The sequence below is a fragment of the Suncus etruscus genome, chromosome 7 (genome assembly GCF_024139225.1).
Source record: "Suncus etruscus isolate mSunEtr1 chromosome 7, mSunEtr1.pri.cur, whole genome shotgun sequence".
Taxonomy (NCBI): domain Eukaryota; kingdom Metazoa; phylum Chordata; class Mammalia; order Eulipotyphla; family Soricidae; genus Suncus; species Suncus etruscus.
The window spans coordinates 21,085,866-21,104,493 of NC_064854.1; the positions used below are offsets into that span (position 1 = coordinate 21,085,866).

The 18,628-nt window shown below is 48.4% G+C and overlaps 1 protein-coding gene across 2 annotated transcripts in view; it reads right to left on the reverse strand.

The window, feature by feature from the left end:
- Positions 1 to 389: 389 nt before the first annotated feature.
- FAM107B (family with sequence similarity 107 member B) overlaps positions 390 to 18,628 on the reverse strand; it is a 124,821-nt gene continuing 106,582 nt past the window's right edge. For both annotated transcript variants that reach the window (XM_049777812.1, XM_049777813.1), the window contains 3 exons: positions 3,349 to 3,529; positions 2,449 to 2,599; positions 390 to 1,227 (listed from right to left, as the gene is read on the reverse strand). In XM_049777812.1, the coding sequence (XP_049633769.1) occupies positions 1,111 to 1,227; positions 2,449 to 2,599; positions 3,349 to 3,529 (449 nt within the window). In that variant the 3' untranslated portion in view covers positions 390 to 1,110. The remainder of the gene's footprint in view (positions 1,228 to 2,448; positions 2,600 to 3,348; positions 3,530 to 18,628) is intronic.

Here is an 18,628-nt window from a genome sequence, read left to right on the forward strand (position 1 = left end):
TATCATGCGATCATTCATCAGAGCTGTCAAAGCTTGGAGTCAAAATCAGAATCGGAACGAACCAACACTATCATCCTCGACCAGGAGACCTAGTGACTGGCCTCCCATGTGCTTCACATTAAATCTCAGAGGGGCATCAGAGAGAAGAGAATGAGGGCGGGCAGGCAGCACAGACAATTAATTGTCTTGCATGCAGCTGAACCCAGTTCAGCGCTGGTTACCTGGTTTTCTGAGCACCCCTGGGAACAACCCCCAAGCAGACTCAGGAGCAGGCAATGCCCTGCCATATATGGTCCCAATAAACCCTCCCACCCAAGAAGAAGAGCTCAGTCTCCACACTGCTCTTGGAGAAATCAAGAATCCAAAGCCTCTACTTTGGATGCTGACACTGGGCTGCACAGATTCGACTTTATTTCCCCTTCAACAACAGGGAGACCTTTTCATAGCTCAGCAAGAAATTTTGAGGTCAAGCAAAATAAGAGCTCATAACAGTGAGCAAAGTACTGGAGGGTCTTTCCTGGAATAGAATCAGGCACCGTGTAAAGCCGGTGAAGATGAGACATTTGCAGCTGAAACGAGTGGAAATAAAACCAATAAGATGCCCACTCAATTTCCAAATATTTGACCCTTCAGATCTATCAGATCTACTGCTGTTGCCCAAGGTATCCCGGGGCCTGGCTGTGTGCCCCAGTTATGCGTGGGTGAATTCACCCTAATGTGGGTGACAGCAGATGTAAGATGGAAACATTCTAGAATCTTCCACCGGCAATCAGCAAATACCGGATGTGGCCTAAAGAACACACCCAAAGGACCTATTGAATGATGTACAGTAAGAGGGAAGTAATGCGACCAGGCTTAGGCTCCAGCGGAGAAAGTGTCCTGCTAAGCTCGGCCACCTCACGGGCATAGATTCCAGGTCCTTCTCCTCTACGGCCTGGCACAGGTGGGTTGTCCCAGCATATGCGCTGGTCACTGTTGTGCATTTGGCGAATAGGAAAACAGTGACAGGTCCACCGGAGCGGAGGGAAGGGCGCCAGTCCTTGCTCGAGTCCCAGAGCGCTGGCGGGGCAGGCTGAGCTGGGTGCAGGCCCCGACACTCTGCCCTCATGCCTATGACTCCTGTACCGGCGCCACCTCCTGGCCTGTCCTCCTGAGATTGCCTTTGACCTTCACAAACTCGGGTGCATTTTCCTGCTCTTCTAACATCTTCTGCTTCTCCAGTTCAACCTACGCATGGAGGACAAGAAAAAAAAATGTTGATTTTGGAGGTGTTGGGGTCAAAACCTAGCAGTGCTAGAGTGTACTCCTGGTTCTGCCCTCAAGAAACCAAAGGGGGTGCTGGGGCCCTCACATTGACCCTGGTCACTACATGCATGTCCAATCTCTCTGGCCCTGCCCTGGAACCTGGGTGAGCTTTAGTGCCAATGAACAGCGCATGAGCACTGGGACCTACTCCTGTTTTCCATTGTCCTGAATCTCTCTGTAGTCCCCAAGAGAAATGTGGCAACCCCTTCTTTCCCTGAGTGGAATTTAGCCCACCTATTGACAACAAGGTCTTCCACTTTCCTGCTGTGGCAGCAGAACCATCTGGAAAATTCTATACTTTCCTATACGCAAAGAGGGCTATTGGGGCTGAGGATGCAACTGAGGAGAGAATGAACCTTGGATGACTAAGGTGCTGGCTCTGATCCCTGTCACAAAAAGTTAAAAAATAGGGCCGAGAGATAGCATGGAGGTAGGGCATTTGCCTTTCATGCAGAAGGACGGTGGTTTGAATCCTGGCATCCCATATGGTTCCCCTGAGCCTGCCAGGAGTGATTTCTGAGTGTAGAGCCAGGAGGAACCCCTGAGCGCTGCTGGATGTGACCTCAAAACCAAAAATAAAGGGGGGGCAGCCCTCAAGATAAATCAACACAAGACAAACACTATCATTTTTTGTTTGTTTTGTTTGTTTTTGGGCCACACCCAGCGGTGCTCAGGGGTTACTCCTGGCTGTCTGCTCAGAAATAGCTCCTGGCAGGCACGGGGGACCATATGGGACACAGGGATTCGAACCAACCACCTTTGGTCCTGAATAGGCTGCTTGCAAGGCAAACACCGCTGTGCTATCTCTCTGGGCCCAAACACTATCATTTTTGAGAGGAAACTGAGAAATCTGCTGGTAAGAGCAGGTGAGCTGGGAGTGGGGGCGCTGAAGCGTGGGGAGAGGAGGTCACAGCCGAGGTGCTTCTAGAGGGTCAGAGATGAACCCCGAGATATGATATGTGGCAGAGCATGCCAGGCTCATAGAGAGCCACTATTCATGGCTCCAGTGTGTTCAGAGCAAGGATGGTGTGATGCCATGAGGTGGCCCCAGATGTCCCTACAAACCTGCCCCTCCTGTCTGTATGGGGGAATTGCACCTGAACACAACAGCTGCACCCCTGCAGACCCTCAACCATCACTCACCTGCTCCAGCTTCTGCTGTCGCTTGAGCAGCTCCAGTTCCAGGTCTGATTTCTTCTTTTGCGCTGCTTCCTCTTTCTGCTTCATCACTTGGTCCCGTTTTCTCTTTTCCATCACCTTCTGTAGCTCTGGCTTATTCTGCGGGGCAAGACCCCTGCAAAACAATAAATAAAGAAATTGCCAAAACAGCACCGAATTTTTGAGTCTTTCATGACCAGAAACTGTCCGCTGAGTTTCCTCTGGTTCACAAGTCAAAGGCAGGTGGATACGGGACCCTCTGAGTGAAAGGCCCTAGAAGAATGCAGAGGGCAGAAAAGGAAAAAGCCTTCTTCCTGCACCATCGGTCTGAACTTCTCAAAGCATAAATGGTGCTAACCCAGGATTCTAGAGAATACAGAAGGCAAATGTTTTGCCGCCCTAAAAATAAAAAAATCTGGAAACAATGCCAGTAATAATTTAAAGAACTTTAATAACTTAGACCTATACTAAGTTAGTTCCCTCCCAGCTAGGGATTTTTCCTGCTCTTTCCCCTTAGACTTTCTATTTCAAAAACAAAACACACCCTGAAACTAAAAAAGGGGGTTCTTGCCCTTTGGGTAAGTCCAAATGTATCTAAAATATCTGTACTTGATGGAGAGCAAGCAACGCCTTATGAGGGTTCCGCATTTCCCCATAAAAGGAGAAAATCAGAGGCTACAGACTGGGCAAAGAATGTACCGCTCTTTTATACTTTCTATCCTTCATCCAAATTTAACAGTGTCATTTGAGAAGAGGGCCAGGCTGGCAGAAAGGCAGGTAGGTTGGAACCCTGGTCCACTGGCTCAAGGTTTCAGGAAGGACTAAGGGAGTTCTCGGGGCCAGAGTGGCAATCGTGGGGCACAGGGCGAGATGGATGCCACCCACCTCTTCTGATTCATGAGAAGCTCTCGATGCAGATCCTGGTGGTTCCGGGATGTCTTGACGGGATTGACTAACTTCTGGGGCCGGATGAGCTCGGGATTGTCATCCTCCAGATAGCCTGGCTCGGCCATGACACTTTTCGGGAGATGTGTGTCCTTTGGGTCAGAATTCTCACGTAGGCTGTCTGCAAGAGATGCAGGAGATGCATGGGGGGGTGTGGTCTGGCACACATTTTTAGGGCTCCTGGGACCCCAGAACATGGGGGAGAGAGCCAGGCTGCCTGCCTCTGCTGCCTGGGACCACCCACCACCTAGGAGTCACCACCCCAAGTCCAACACTGCTGTCACTTACATATTCCCCTCCTTGTCTAGAGACACCTCAGTCCACTCTGGGCCCAAGATCTTTTGCACTTTCACTGACCAGCCAGGATGTACACTGACCATGCCAAAAGCTTCCAGCAGGTGCATTCACCCCTTTTGGTGGATCCCAGTCCCCTGAAGGCAGAGCCTGCTCATAGCCCTTTAGACCTTCACTCGAAAATCACCTCTTAACCCCATTACAACCTGCCCCCACTGTGCCTCACATTTCTCTGTTGAACCCCCCCAAACATGCAGCAAAAGCCCATCTATGTTTTCAATCTCTGGGTCAAGAGAGGGTGAGCTCAGCAGATAAGGAAGTCCCCATGCACCCAGCCCTGAACCCCAGCTGTGATGCGAGAAAGAGAGATAAGTCTGCACTTCCTTGGGTGTATATCTGTTCCCCTCTCCCTCCCGAATCCGCTGTGGGACCCTGTAAAGTCATGCTGAGCATCCTAAGGAAGAAGTGGAAGAACCCAAGAATGAGCCTCCAACTGCTGCGAACACATCTTGGGGAACCAACCCCTGTACCCCAGTATGTCAGGCATATTCCAGATGCTGCGGGGGCCATGCGCTGCTTCCCTGATTTTGCAAGATGGCCTCACTCTCTAGCCCAGAATCATGCTCGGCCTACCATACTGTCCAGGGGAACCCTTGGCCCAGTCCCAGACCAGGGAAATGCAGGCCCTGGACTCCCAACTGTCCAGACTTGCAGAATGCATGGAGGGGTCACAGCCTAACCAGGGTCATCATAGGTCACTTCTATTCTGACCAACAGCGAGACCTACTTCTAGAAGCAGGCCAGCTCCCTGGGGCAGCAAAGTGTCCGATGCAGAGCACCAACTAAAGAGCACCAGCAGTGGAACACCAGTTGAAGATCACCAGCTGAGGAGCACCAGCCAAGGACTACCAGTTGAGCACGATCTTAGCATTCAGCAGAAAGCAGAGCCTTCTCTACCTGTGCCAGGCTACAATACAGTGGGCCTGTCCCATAACATTTCTGCCCAGAGAACTAACAGGTTGTGTGTAGGGTGTGGACTAAAAGGAAAATTGGGTGGTTACTTCTAGCAGGAGAGATGGATGGTGTCTAGCAGGAGAGATGGATGGTGTCAAGTGATTCTTAAAGGAAAAGGAAATAGAGGCTGATTTGCTGAGTCCTAACCCTCTCCCAGTCTCCTCTTAGGCCACAAGGTTCCTGGTGCAGTCAATAGCCCCCAGCCCTCTAGATCCAAGGGTGTGACCCCAGCAGGTCTCAGCAGCAAATCTCTGAACAGAAACCCTGGCACCTTTCCTCTGCTGACAGTAAAGGGGACCCACCAAAGAATCCACCCACGTTAGAAAAGTGAAGAGGAACTTCAAACAATGCCCTCAGATCCCAAACAGCACTCCATCCACACAGTATCATTCTTGCAAAGGTGGGAATAAGACAGGCAGAAAATACAAAGACTAGAAATCAAGTAGGTTGCCAACCTGTCATGGTGTCCCCCAGTCCATAGGGCTTAAAATCACTTGAGTGAGGCTCAAGTTCTCCAAGATAAACCCGCATAACAGACGGTGTGAATGTGAAGGAAGCACCCTCAGCAACACCTGGAAGCTTCCAGATGGAAGAGGCCAAACCTCGAGCACCGTGAGCCTGGGGACCCTTGTCAGCCAGCCACACTGCAGACCCCATCCTGTGTCCAGAGGCCACCTCCTATTGCATCTGCAAACAGGGCAGACACCAAGCAACAGTGAGGCAGGCTGGCTGCCTTTCAAAGTCAGGATGGTTTCAGTCCGGTTAATCAATAGACAAGTGCTTCAGTCCACAACCATAAAAGGATGTGCTAGGGCCCCTAAACTCTGATGTCACCTAGACACCAAATCAAAACAGATCTAGCTCCAGGGCTAGGCCAGAGGGCTGGGAACAGCAGACAGGCGTGGCTACAGGGAGTGGCTGCAGGAAGTCAGTGGGTCTGAGAGACTCCAGGTAGGTTCCTGAGAGCCTCTAAGGCTGACAATGGAAAGTCCTTCAGGGGCTGAGCTAAGATCTGACTGATGCTTTTCTACTGGGAGATAAGGATTTAGCTCTGGCCTCCCCGCCCAGTTCCTAGCCTGAGGTGCCTAGATTCCCTTTCAAAGCTCAGTAAATGGGCCTATTGAGGGTAGGGCAGGTCTCTGATTTGGCTTTCCTTCCTGAGAACACTCTTTAATAGAAACCTAGGGGCAGGTGATAGTATAGTATAGTATAGTATAGTATAGTATAGTATAGTATAGTATAGTATAGTATAGTATAGTATAGTATAGTATAGTGTGCAAGGTCCTTGTCTACCGGGTTCAATCCCCGGCACCCCATATGGTCCCCTGAGCACCACCAGGAGTAATTCCTGAGCACAGAGTCATGAGTAAGCCTTGAGTATCACCAGGTGTGGCCCCAAAACAAAACATAAACAAATCCCAAAACTTAAATATGTCCCCAGTTCTGCAAGGAGGAGGAGATCACTAGGTCAGAGGTGGCAATCTGGACTTTCAGCTGGCACTAAAAAGGAAAGGGAGAGTTCCGTTGACACAAACCCTTCCCCTGTGGAATGTTACACTATCTCCAGGTGACAGAATTGAACTGAACAGCTGATGTCACAAAGTATTGCTGGGTATAGAGAAAGTGTGACACATCTGTGGCTTGAAGTGGCATATTCTCTGGAGAGATAAAGGGAACAGGCAGGAGGAAAGGCTGGGCAGGAAGAGGGCAGCCCGAGTGAGCACTTCTGAGGAGGAGCCTCGGGCAGGACAGAGGAGAGGCATCATCAGGAGAGGCTGTGAGACATACTGGGCAGCTAAGAGGTGACTCAGCTCCCAGAGATGTCAAGTGGGGCCAGGCCTTCATTTTCTGGGTGTGCTTTTGCTCTCTGACCTGGAAACAGCCAGGAGATGCTGTGTGTTCTGGTATGAGTTCACACTGGGTCTACTAGGGATTGATGTCTACTCAAGTGTTGCATACAAAAACTACCAATAGAGGGCACCCTGAGTTGTTGGAGCAGACAAGGCAGCCCAGGTACAAGGAAGGCAGGTAGGTCCTAGCATAGAATCCCAGAAAGATGCTTGGTGGGAAGAGGTCACAGAAGAAAGTTCTGGAAGCAGGAGAGCTTTCTAAGTGCAACTTTTAGTATCACTACAAGAAATGTTCTTCCAGAAAACAGTTAGACACCACTAAGACTTTACTAAGATGCTGTCATAGTTTTTTTTTCTTTTTTTGGTATCAAGTTGGGGTGTAAAAGAAATAAAACCGATGGGGGGGGGTAGAGTTCACCTTCCCTCCCCTCAGCATCCCATGGTAAAGAGTTAAGGGCTGAAGGAAATGGGGGTGCGAGAAGGGCTTCTCCAGGAGACTCTGTTTCATTATTTACCTGGGAACTCTCACTAGATGTTGGTTTCTTCCCAAAGTTCACTTTAGCGAAGGTGAGTTCATTAAACAAACCACAATTCTTTCCGGTGCTAACTGGCTTTCTCCTTCCTCTCAAATAGCTTTACAAATCCACTACCACCACCCTGAGCAATCTGACCTCTTACACACATTTACATCGGGGTGTGGGAAGTACCTTGAGATGGAGAGATTAGTCTTGGTGCCTGGAATGATGCAAAGTGAAATGGTGCAAAGTCAATGAATGGCTGCAAGCCATAGGAGCACAAATTTCTGCTATGATGTGGAGTAAGAGACGCTGGGGAGGTCAATATAGGAGGCTGCACATTCCTACGTACATACATACATATGTATATATGTATATACATATATATACACATATATATATATACATACATGACGCTCAGCAGGCTGACCCTGGTGTCTTAGCTGTGTTGAGGCCAGGCTTTTTGGTAGGGATAAGGCACTGTGGGAGGACAGCAATGTTTCCTGGCTGTCACTGCTCCTACTCACAAAGACGCCCCTCCGTTAAACCATGAATGGGCATGGGAGGGGTGTTTCTGGAGGAGGACCTCATGCACCCTTCTCCCTGGGGCTTTCCTAAGAACAGCAAGTCCCAACCCCGAGACTGGAGCTGGGGTCTACCTGTCCCCAGGACCTCACATGGTTTCCTCATCCAACCTGATTCCCATTGGGTGTGGGCCCAATAAAAGAGGGAGAAGGAGAGAAGGAAAGAAGGGAGAGGAAGAAAGGGAGGGAGACAGAGAGAGATTGCTCTCCTCTTCAGGGGCAGATAGATGCATGGCCCAAAAGAGTCTAGAAAGATGTGGATGGGTAAAGCTGGTGGGCACAAAGGTCTAGAAGGACTTAGAAGGATCCAGGGCACAAAAGTCTAGAAGGATCTAGAAAGATCCAGACCATGGACGTGGTCCCTACCTAATTAGGACTTTGGGCAGAAGCCATGCACCTGTGACTGAGTACCTCCAAGGGTCACAGTCTGTGTAGCTCCTAGCCCACATTCACAGGGGCCATTGGACCTCTGGGATCTCAAGGAGAAAAATGGCCGCCAGCGTCTTCCCATCTCTTTGACCATGACTGCCAGGCCACAAAGGCTACTGGGAAACCAGAAGCTGGTGTTCTGCATGCAAGCCAAAACATGGCAGCTGGTGCAGCTGTCATGTGCATAAATGGGGCTGACTCTGGAACCCCTGAAATCCAACAGCCCAAGTCCTTTCCAATGGAAGGGGAGATTAGAAGAGGGGATTAGGGCCCAGTAAGGTCCTTCTAAAAGGCCCTGAGAGGACTGTCTTGTTGCGGCCCCCTTACCCACCTCACCTCCTGTGGCATTCTGGCTGCCAGAGCTAAGATAAGACATTCAATTCCATCATTTTCAAAGTCCCCTTGGCCGACAAGGGACCCCCTCAGGGGCGCTCACTTAGCTACCCTCAAACCTCAGCTCCATGATGAATGGCAAACTGCAGTCTGGCCACTTTCTGAGCCAGGCTCGGCCCTCGAAGCATCCATAATGATGAGTTGCAGAAAGCAACAAAGGAAGGGCGGCTTTTCTAATGGAAACCCTTTTAGCCCTAGCGTCTCCAGCCGCACAAAACCTCCCTTCTTAAAGGAAGGGGGTTTGGCAACCGTTCAAACATAAACACATTTGCAGTGGGTGTGAGCGACCGGAACAGAGGCAGTGTCAACTGCTCGCCTCTGACTTTCTCTGCTGCAACTCAGAGCTCATTCAATTCTCTCTGGAGACAGGACACCCCCACCCACCCCTTTTTCCCAAGGACTGTCTTGCTGCAATGACAAAAATAAGGCACCCAGAGGCTGGTTACTTACCAGCACTACTATTTGGACTACTACCTTGGACTCTTGGGCATTTGCAAGCCCTGAAACAGAGCTTGCTGACAAATAGACTGCGAGGATGGTCTGAATATCTGTGCCCACCAGACTCAGAAGGCAGACCCGCCATCTTACTTCTCCAGAGGGGAAGGGGCTTCGTGCTGTGGAAAAGACTCATGGTTTCCACAATTCTCCCATTTCTGGAGGAAAAAAGAGGCTCTGGAGAAATAATCATTTCATTTTGTGATGAGAAACAGACATCCGTCATCATCCAGATTCCATAGAAGCTGAGTGGTTTCATTCATCGGTCTCCCAACAGGATGCTTTTTAAGGTTAATTTATGACAACTGCAGTAATCTCCCACTTGCTTTGTAGCTTCTATCCGAAATGTAAAATTCTCATTCTCTCATTCTTTATCTCAATGCTGGAACCGCTCAAGCTCTCCAAGCAAGAATTCAAATCATCTCTGACTGTGTCTGCGGCTCCCTAATCCTGGGCTCTCAGGGTTGAAGAGTTTTTGTCCCCAGCAAGCTATGTTCAAGCTAATCCTTCTGACATGTCCATCCAATTTGTTACTACTCAGTAATTCTAGAATCTAATAATGTGCCCCTGGCTTACCACATCATCAAGCTACTTAATCTTAGAGCAGCAATCACCATGCATGATAGGGAAGCGAAAGAGTAATTTAGAAATTTGCTTTACTTGTCACAGGTTCCACGGGACATGGAGAACTTTGCTTCCTCTCCTTCAGGTTACCTAAGATTAAAATCGAACTGGATTCATTACTCTCAAAAATATGTATCCAAAATTTTCCCATGCTCCCTCTCACCTTTGGTTCTTTTGAGCTCTTGGCCCAATGTTCAGGAGTTTCAAAAAGTTAGCTGCTTTCAAATTCACACCAAGAGAAATTATGGGTTGATTTCATTCCATGAGAAGACTAAGAGCAAAAATGTCAACACGTTCATAATAAAAATATGAGCTTGCCTTGCAGCTGACTATAAAGGAAATCACTCATTGCTTCCAGAAGAACAATTATAAAATAATTCTCTAACAAGGAACTACAGATGTATCTCACAATAGCTAACTACTTCCCTTTTGATTGTTTAAAAGGCCAAACCTGAACAGCTTAATTAGCTAGGGAAAGTGTTATGGCCTTAAATACACTAAGTCTTCATGGCAGAACACTGCCAAAAGGCCACAGAACTTTGGAGGGCTGTGCAAAGTTTTTCCAGGCAATTCAAATACAAGCTGGAAATAAATTCTCAGTTCTTTGATTTGCAAGCTTACAAATAGCAAGTTGAGTACACAATTCCTAGAAGTAGGGAGCACAAGTTACCAAAGATGTTTAAACTCAGATTTAAAGGACGAAATCTATACAGAGTATACTTTATTTTCCAAAATGCATCAATGGCTCTTTAGAATTAAAGTCAGAAATCTTAGTGTTCATTTGTAAAATGAATTCATGCTCTGGAGAAGGGGGTATAGGTGTCATTTCTAAGTTTCACTTAAGTCTGACAGCAGCAAACAGTCCCAGGTTCCAGAGCTCAGACCCTTCCAAATTCAAGTACCATCATGCTTGCTCTGACATAGACATGTCTTTCCGACAGCCAGAGACCCAGTTCTCTCTCTCTCTCTCTCTCTCTCTCTCTCTCTCTCTCTCTCTCTCTCTCTCTCTCTCTCTCCCCTTCTCTCCCACCTTTTCTCCCTCCATCTCTCCCTCCCTCTCCTCTCCCCTCCCTTCATTCCTTCTCTCTCCCTTTCCCTCTCTCTTTCTCCCTCTCAAATTAGCTCAAGTCACAGCCTCACAACTTCTTCCTTCTTTTTTTTTTTGGATTACACCCAGTGGTGCTCAGGGGTTACTCCTGGCTATGTGCTCAGAAATCGCTCCTGGTTTTGGGAACCATATGGAATGCCAGGGATCAAACTGAGGTCTGTCCTAGGTTAGTGCGTGCAAAGCAAATGCCCTACCACTTGCGTCACCACTCTGGCCTCAACTCACAGCTTCTTGAAGCAACTTGCAGCCTCCCCTACAATGGTCTATGCTGCCATTTTCACTGTTTCCCATTTTTGAAATGCCTGCTGGGCCCCATTAGGCTGATTTTACAACATGACTAATGGACACAGTTTGCAAATTCCTACCCTGAATTCATTTCAACTTGCCACTGACACTTGGCCACAGTCCCAACTAGATTGCGCACCTGAGACCATCCCACAAATGCCAGTGGGGGCAGGAGCCGTGTGCCAACCTCTCTTCCACCAGGGAAACTCTTGCAAACCACCAGCTTTTCAAAGTCCGATGGAACTAAAGTTGCTGAAAGCCAACATCTCTTCTAATTGTTCTAACTCTGTTAAATAACCATCACTGAACATGACTAAATAAAGGAAGATAACTAAGAGGATTAATAGTCTTTGCTTGGAGTTCAAAGCAGTTTTTCCCTCACCTCTAAGGACTGTGGAGAAGGGACAGAGGTGATGGAGAAACACCTTTATCACATTAAAGTTTTTTTTTTGTCCTTTCATTCAATCATTTCTCTAAATGGATATAGGATATCAATTCATAAAATGAAAAAAAAAAGTTACAAAAGATCCAGTTACTCTCCAGTCCCCCAAAAGGACATGTTTAAGCAGAGCAAATTCCAGGAACGTAAGCATTATAACTTGCAACAGGAGAGGGGGACCAGCCTGGATCTTGGAAACAGAGACCATGGGGCTCCATTACAAGGAAAACAGGACAGAGAACAGTGAGGTATGTCATTGGGTTGTTTTTTTTGGGGGGGGGGTGTGTGGAGGGGAGACAACACCCACCAGTGCCAGGGGATACCTCCCAACTCAGAGGGACCAAATGGTGCCCTGAACTGAACCCAGAACACCCACATGCAAAGCTTGAGTTTGAGTCTGGGAGAAACTGCAATCAAGAAGGCAGGGTGGGCCCGATGTAAATCAGCACCTGAGCAACTTAAGCCCAGTTCTGGCTTGAGGGAGCATGAGATTTCAGCACAAGAATGAAAATGGGGGCCAGAGCAATAGCACAGTGGGGAGGGCATTTGCCTGTCACATGGCTGACCTGGGTTCAATCTCTGGCATCTCATATGATCCCCAAGCCTGCCAGGAGTGATTTCTTAGTACAGACCTAGGTGTGGCCCAAAAGAATAATAACAACAACAACAATAAAACTTCAAATTACTGGCAAGCCCAGACTGCATCCTAAATGTTCAGCCACTGGGGATAGGGGTGGTGCTGGGGTGAGTTCTGGGGAGACCAGAATCCATGCCAGGTCAAGCCCAGGGTGGCTGTCACCAGCAGAGGTCCATGGGAGCTCACCCAACAATCACACTGTCTTTGCTCCTCTCCCCACTGGTTTCCTGAGGACTGTGGGGTTGGTGAGTAACTGCCACATGCCTGAGGGTGCTTTTGAAGGGAAGGGAGGTAGATATCCAGGCAGAGCAGAGTTATCTGGCTGGCTTCATTGGAAGCTCACAGAATGCCAGGCAGGGAGCCAGAGAGAGCAGAGATGCTGGAACACTCCTTAGGTAAAACTTACTCAAAAACCTCTTTACCCCAAGGTAGATTGAAAAGTAGGGGGATATAGATGGGGTCTGGCTTGGTAGATCTAGCAGCAAAGAGAGGGGCTAGGCCTCTCAAATATGCCAGGAATTCTGCTGGAGGCAAGAAACCATCTCACCCAAGAGGGGGGCACCTCCCCCTTGCCTGTATTCAGAAAACAGGAGGTACCAAGTGGCTAGCTAATAGGTGTGACATACTTTTCAAAAGAGAGTCAAGATCCCTTTCTCTCTGGTCTCACTAGCAGGCAAACAACTTTGCCTCAACCCTTCTACTTCCTCCTAAAACAAGTGGGGGGCATCCCCCAAGGCCATGGGGGCTGGTAAATGGAAATAACCCAAAGACATCAGCCAAGTTCATTGAACTGGTAGGGGAGGAAGGACAGGCAGACAAGGCGTCTTCAGCTAATTACAGAGCCAGGGGCCATGTGAGTATGCGCAGCCTTGAAGGATCAGCCAGACTGTTAGGCTGGAGCTATATGTGGGGGTCAGAAAGCCTGCTGAGATGGTGTTTAGCAGCAGAGGTTTTGTCTGGCATTTTCTATGTACCACGAAGTGGGGTAGAAATCCCCTTCCAAGTCTTCCACAATCACTAGCTTTGCCAAGCCCAAGGGGAAACCCAGCCCATCAGTCTCACACTTGGTAAAAAGCAACCACAGGCTTTAAGGACATCAACCAAACTGAACAAGTCTTCAAGGACCAGAACACTGGTATTCATAAAGGCGTTCCTATCGTGAGGCAATACCCTGTCGGTTTATAATCCTGGGGGATGTGGAAAAAGGATGATGAAAGCAGCTACCGAATTGAACAATAATAATCCAACGGTGGATTTGCTTAATGCCACTATTATTTTAATTAAAGCACCAGCGACATTATGAACTTGGAAATCACCGAGGTGCTCCCACGGGCAGAATAACTGAATGACTGATTAGAAACAACACCCCCAAAGTCTCCTAGACCAGCCTTTCCTTTCTGTCTTGAAGCTGGTTTGATACTGCCTCACTCGTTTTGTAAAATATCTGTTCCCATCTCGTTACATACCATGCAGGGTATGTAAAATGGTTCACGGCACAGATTAAAAAAAAAAAAAGGTTCATGTTAGTGATTTGGAACCGCTGAGCCTGATTTACTTCCTTATTACAGAACATTTCCTTTTGCAATTAACGGGCCACCATGGCTTTGTCAGGGGACTCCCAAGGTCTGGGCCCAGGCCGCCTTCCGCTAGGCCACCCGGAACACAGGGAGGTATTTTACTCTCAGATCACTGGTTCTCATTACTTGCCAGTCTGATTAACACTTGTGATTCGATTTTTTTATTTTCTGGTCACCCCCAGGGATGTCAAGGGTCCCCCCTGGCTTGTTCTAGTGCTGGCAGAATTGGGAAAAAGAGGTAGTGTAGGGGACTGAACCCAGGTCACTTGCCCCACTGTCCTCCTGAGGGGTTCTCACTGCATCTTCCACCATCACAGGGTCCATCTGCACCTCCACATCTCTCCTCCAACTCATATGCTACATGCAGTGGACCCTGGATCTGTGTCCTATGTTACAGGCACATTGAGCTCCTACATGTGTACCTGGATGGTGTCTCTTCAGAGCATTCACTTTTCTCCCCGAAGGTTACACTATACCCACTGTTCCATTATTATCATGAAAGTGATTTGGGGCCGGGCAGTGGCGCTAAAGGTAAGGTGCCTGCCTTGCCTGCGCTAGCCTTGGACCACGGTTCGATCCCCCGGTGTCCCATATGGTCCCCCAAGCCAGGAGCAACTTCTGAGCACATAGCCAGGAGTAACCCCTGAGCATTACCGGGTGTGGCCCAAAAACCAAAAACCAAAAAAAAAAAAGAAAAAGAAAAGAAAAGAAAGTGATTCAATGCCTGCAGTGATGCTTGGGGGGAGGAGAAAAGACAAAGTTTGTTAGAAAAATCAATCCTGGGCCCGGAGAGATATCACAGCAGTGTTTGCCTTGCAAGCAGCCCATCCAGGACCTAAGGTGGTTGGTTCGAATCCCGGTGTCCCATATGGTCCCCCATGCCTGCCAGGAGCTATTTCTGAGCAGACAGCCAGGAGTAACCCCTGAGCAACACCGGGTGTGGCCCAAAAACCAAAAAAAAGAGAAAAATCAATCCTAAAAAGGCCAAAATATTAGTTCTCAACGGAGGGACCAGGGATGGCTCAGAGGCCAAAAGCACCAGCCTTGCAACATGAACGAAGCTGTGAGTTGGATCCCTAGTGCTGCCCACATGTGCCATGCAGTCCCAGTAGCTTTGCTATCAGGATTCTTGCCACCCACCACCTCCCACTACAACAGCAAATGTGGTCCCAGGCACATAGCTCAGTGTCAAGCAATGCAATATTACAGCTCGCAGAGAGCACCACAATCACATATATGCCCTCCCTCATCACAATGGTAGAAAAGGGGAAGGGAACAGTGAAAAGCAGCATGAAATAAAATAGTATGTTCACTAAGAGCTATATCCCCCCAAAAAAAGTTTTTTAGGGGCAGGAGTGATAGCACAGCAAGAAGGGCATTTGCCTTGCACACAGCTGACTCAAGTTCAAGACCCAGTATAATCCCCAGAGCCTGCCAGGAGTAATTCCTGAGTGCAGAGCCAGGAGTAACCCCTGAGCACTACCGGGTGTGACCTAAAATACAAAACAAAACAAAACAAAAACTTTTTTCAAATATGGTTCACTTCACTGGTCTCAGGCAAAATTCATTTCTCTGCATCCTCTTTCTCCCTACTACATACCAGCCCTTTGAGTCTCTGTACTCTGCAGCCTCCCTAATGAAGATGAAAGTTTTAAAAGACTATTAAGATATTTGTCCTAGAGCAGGGGTCCTCAAACATTTTAAACAGGGGGCCAGTTCACTGTCCCTCAGACCATTGGAGGGTCTGACTATAGTAAAAACAAAACTTATGAACGAATTCTTATGCACACTGCATATATCTTATTTTGCAGTGAAGAAATAAAACAGATACAAATACAATATGTGGCCCGCGGGCCATAGTTTGAGGACCACTGTAGGATGCATCATCAGTGGGTGAACCCCAATAATCTAAGACACACCCCTCCTTCTCATGCCAGCTCACTGCCTACTGCCAATACTGCTGTTCTAGTTCCTAAAGAACAAACTATCAGTCTCGGGCCAGGTGAGCCTTAGCAAACTGTCCATAGCCATGTCGATGCCAGGTAGCTGTCAGGTGCCCAGTCAATTGGACCAGCTATGAAAGTGGGGGCTCCCTTGGCCACTGACCTCTCTTCGGCTATCAGAATGGGGTGACCTCTTGGCCAGTGACCTCTCTTCTTGCTGTTGTAACCCCAGAGGAAAGAGAAAGTAGAAGGGCTGAGTCTTCCTGTTCAAGCAAATGAACTTTTTCTGCAATTTTACAAGAAAAGACATCAATACTCCTCTGGCAGGTTCCACTCAGGACAGGCTATTCCCTCCCAGTCTGCGTGCCCAGCTGCTCTGAGATTCTGTAAACTCACCTATCACCAAGGCCCAGCACCCTTCCCTACTGGCCCTCCCCACTGCTGGTCTCCAGGTCTTTCAAGTCCAGAGGGAACCCAGTCACCTAGTGCTAATATTCCACCCTGAGGTGTCAAAGGCAAACAAGGACTGAGTCTCATAAGTTCAAAGGCAAACATTTAAAAGGCTGTTGGCTAAGGGTGTAAAGTTGGATGGGGTAAGGGAGGGGAAGAAGGGCTGGGGGACCACACCAGCCTATCATCAGGGCTGACTCATGTGTCTGTGCTAAGGGATCACTCCTGGTAGGCTTGGGGGACCCTGAGGGGTGCCAGGGATCAAATCTGGGTCAGCCATATATGAGGAAAGCCAAGGACCCTCCCTACTATGCTATTGCTCTGGTCCCAAGACAGTTGGATTATTTCATTTATTTTTCCCCTTTGGTTTCAGGGCCACACCTGGTGGCACTCAGGAGTTACTCCTGGCTCTATTCTCAACAATCATTCCTGGCAAGCTTAAGGAACTATATGAGATGTCAAGGGTTCAACCTGGATCAGCTGTGTTCAAGGCAAGCACCTTCCCCACTGTGCTATTGTTCTAGCCCCTAGAGTTGTATTATTTAAGACAGAAACTGGAACGGAAGTTCAAGAAATGCCTAGGAAGCATATTAGATAGACGGGCCAACAGGTAGCTACTAACTTAATCCCAATTTTCTATGTTTTGGGGGGACAACTAAGCCGCACTCAGGGCTCACTCCTGGAAGTGCTCAGGGGACCCTCGGGGTATCAGGGATCAAACTCAGATGGGTTGCATACAGGACAAGCACCCTGCTTGCTGTATCACCTCTCTACCCCAATTCCAGTTTTCTGTACTGTAACTCCCATCCTCCATTCCAAGTTTGGGGCCCCAAAGGTTTAAGTTGTTCTCAAGAGCAATCAGGGCAAGGTGGAAAGTGGGGTAGGGAAATGGGCACCCTGTGTCTGGAGCTCGGGACTACCTGCATCTTTTTAGTTGCTCCATTTTCAAAAGCATTTTCACAACATAATAATATGTTCTCCAGGTAGAATGAAAATGTGCGCAGGGAGCCTGAATGTAGCTGCCAAAATAGCTGTCAAAGGCTAAATGGGAAAGAAAGTCTGGACAGCAGGAAAGTCTCCCACTGCTGAGATAGACATAGACACATACACACACACACACACACACACACACACATACACACACACACACACACACACACACACACACACACAAAACAGACATGGACACTCACAGAAAGACATACATTTACAAACACATACACATGGGTCCATTATCCCACGAACAACCCTCCATGAACTCAGAATCTCACTGGGGGCAGAACTGGCAGCCACAAAATCAAAGACCTGCCCTTGTGTGGCCCGTTCCTGGGGTACAGAAAGGCAACATCAGGTAGGGGCAGAGGGGGACATAAATAGGAGGGACCCCAGCTCTGACACTCACTCTCTTTTTTCCATCCAGAGCCATGAATTCCTTCTAGTCCATACTGGCCTCCCTGTACCCTCAACCCCCCACATTAAAGACACACAAAGAGTGCAGCACCTTTCTGAAATGTAGCCACCAGGAAGCATACCCCAGCTTCCTCCACACTCAATAGAAATACAATGGTTTCCCTACATCACAGCGATCTAAATCTTTAGGGGTGCAGCAAGAAGAGGGTCCATATTTGGAAGCAGGGTCCAGAATGGTCCTTTAGTGTGAAATAGTCTTACCTCTATTCTCTGGTTCAGGGATGCTGCAGTGCTGGCACCAGATAAGCAACCACTTAATCAGACCATCAGGAGCGTGAAGACTGATGTCTTTTTAGGAATGTCTTTTTAGAAAAGCTCTGTGTTATTTTATAGAAAAACTCCAGTGGATCTGGAGGCTTGTCCACAGACAAGAGCAGCAGGCCCTCAAGGACAATCCCATGTCCCCAAACATCCTTTCTGAATATGGGTTCTTTGTAGGGCAGAGAGGCAAGTGGGAGTGGCTCAGACCCTTCGGGACATTCAACAGCAAGGAGGAGGCCTGGGGACAGCCCTGTGATGATCTGGACCCCAAACTTGAATCCAGGCACCACGCAGCAGCCTCCCAAACACTGAAGAAGTGACCCTGAGAGTACTAAGCAGGTCCCTGGGGAGTTCCAGAGCCACTGGCCCTAACACTGTCCACTCCCTCCATCACTCATGAGTCTCATCACCCACAAGGCTCCCTGAACACTGCTTGGGAGGCCTCCAAGAGCAATTTAAAATGACCATAAGGAGAAGAGCAGGACATGGCAGTAATGACTGAAAGACTAGGGTGTGGGGTAGGTCCCAACACCAACCCCAGGACATCTGTCAGCTAGGGGCATCAGCCTCCTGTCCTGGCACTGACTCATACCCACTGCTATGTTCCTGAGCAAAGAAAGGGGCACTGGTGTCTTCATCCATGTCTAGGGACAAAAAATACAGATTTTAACTCACTGGAACTGCTATTTGATATAAAGACTTGGGTTGATGCTGAAGAAAGAAAAAAAAAAGGGGGAAACATTTCCAAGCTCCAGAATTTGTGTGTGTGTGTGTGTGTGTGTGTGTGTGTGTGTGTGTGTTTTGTCTGTCTGTCTGTCTGTCTGTCTGTCTTTACATGATCCCAGGCAGACA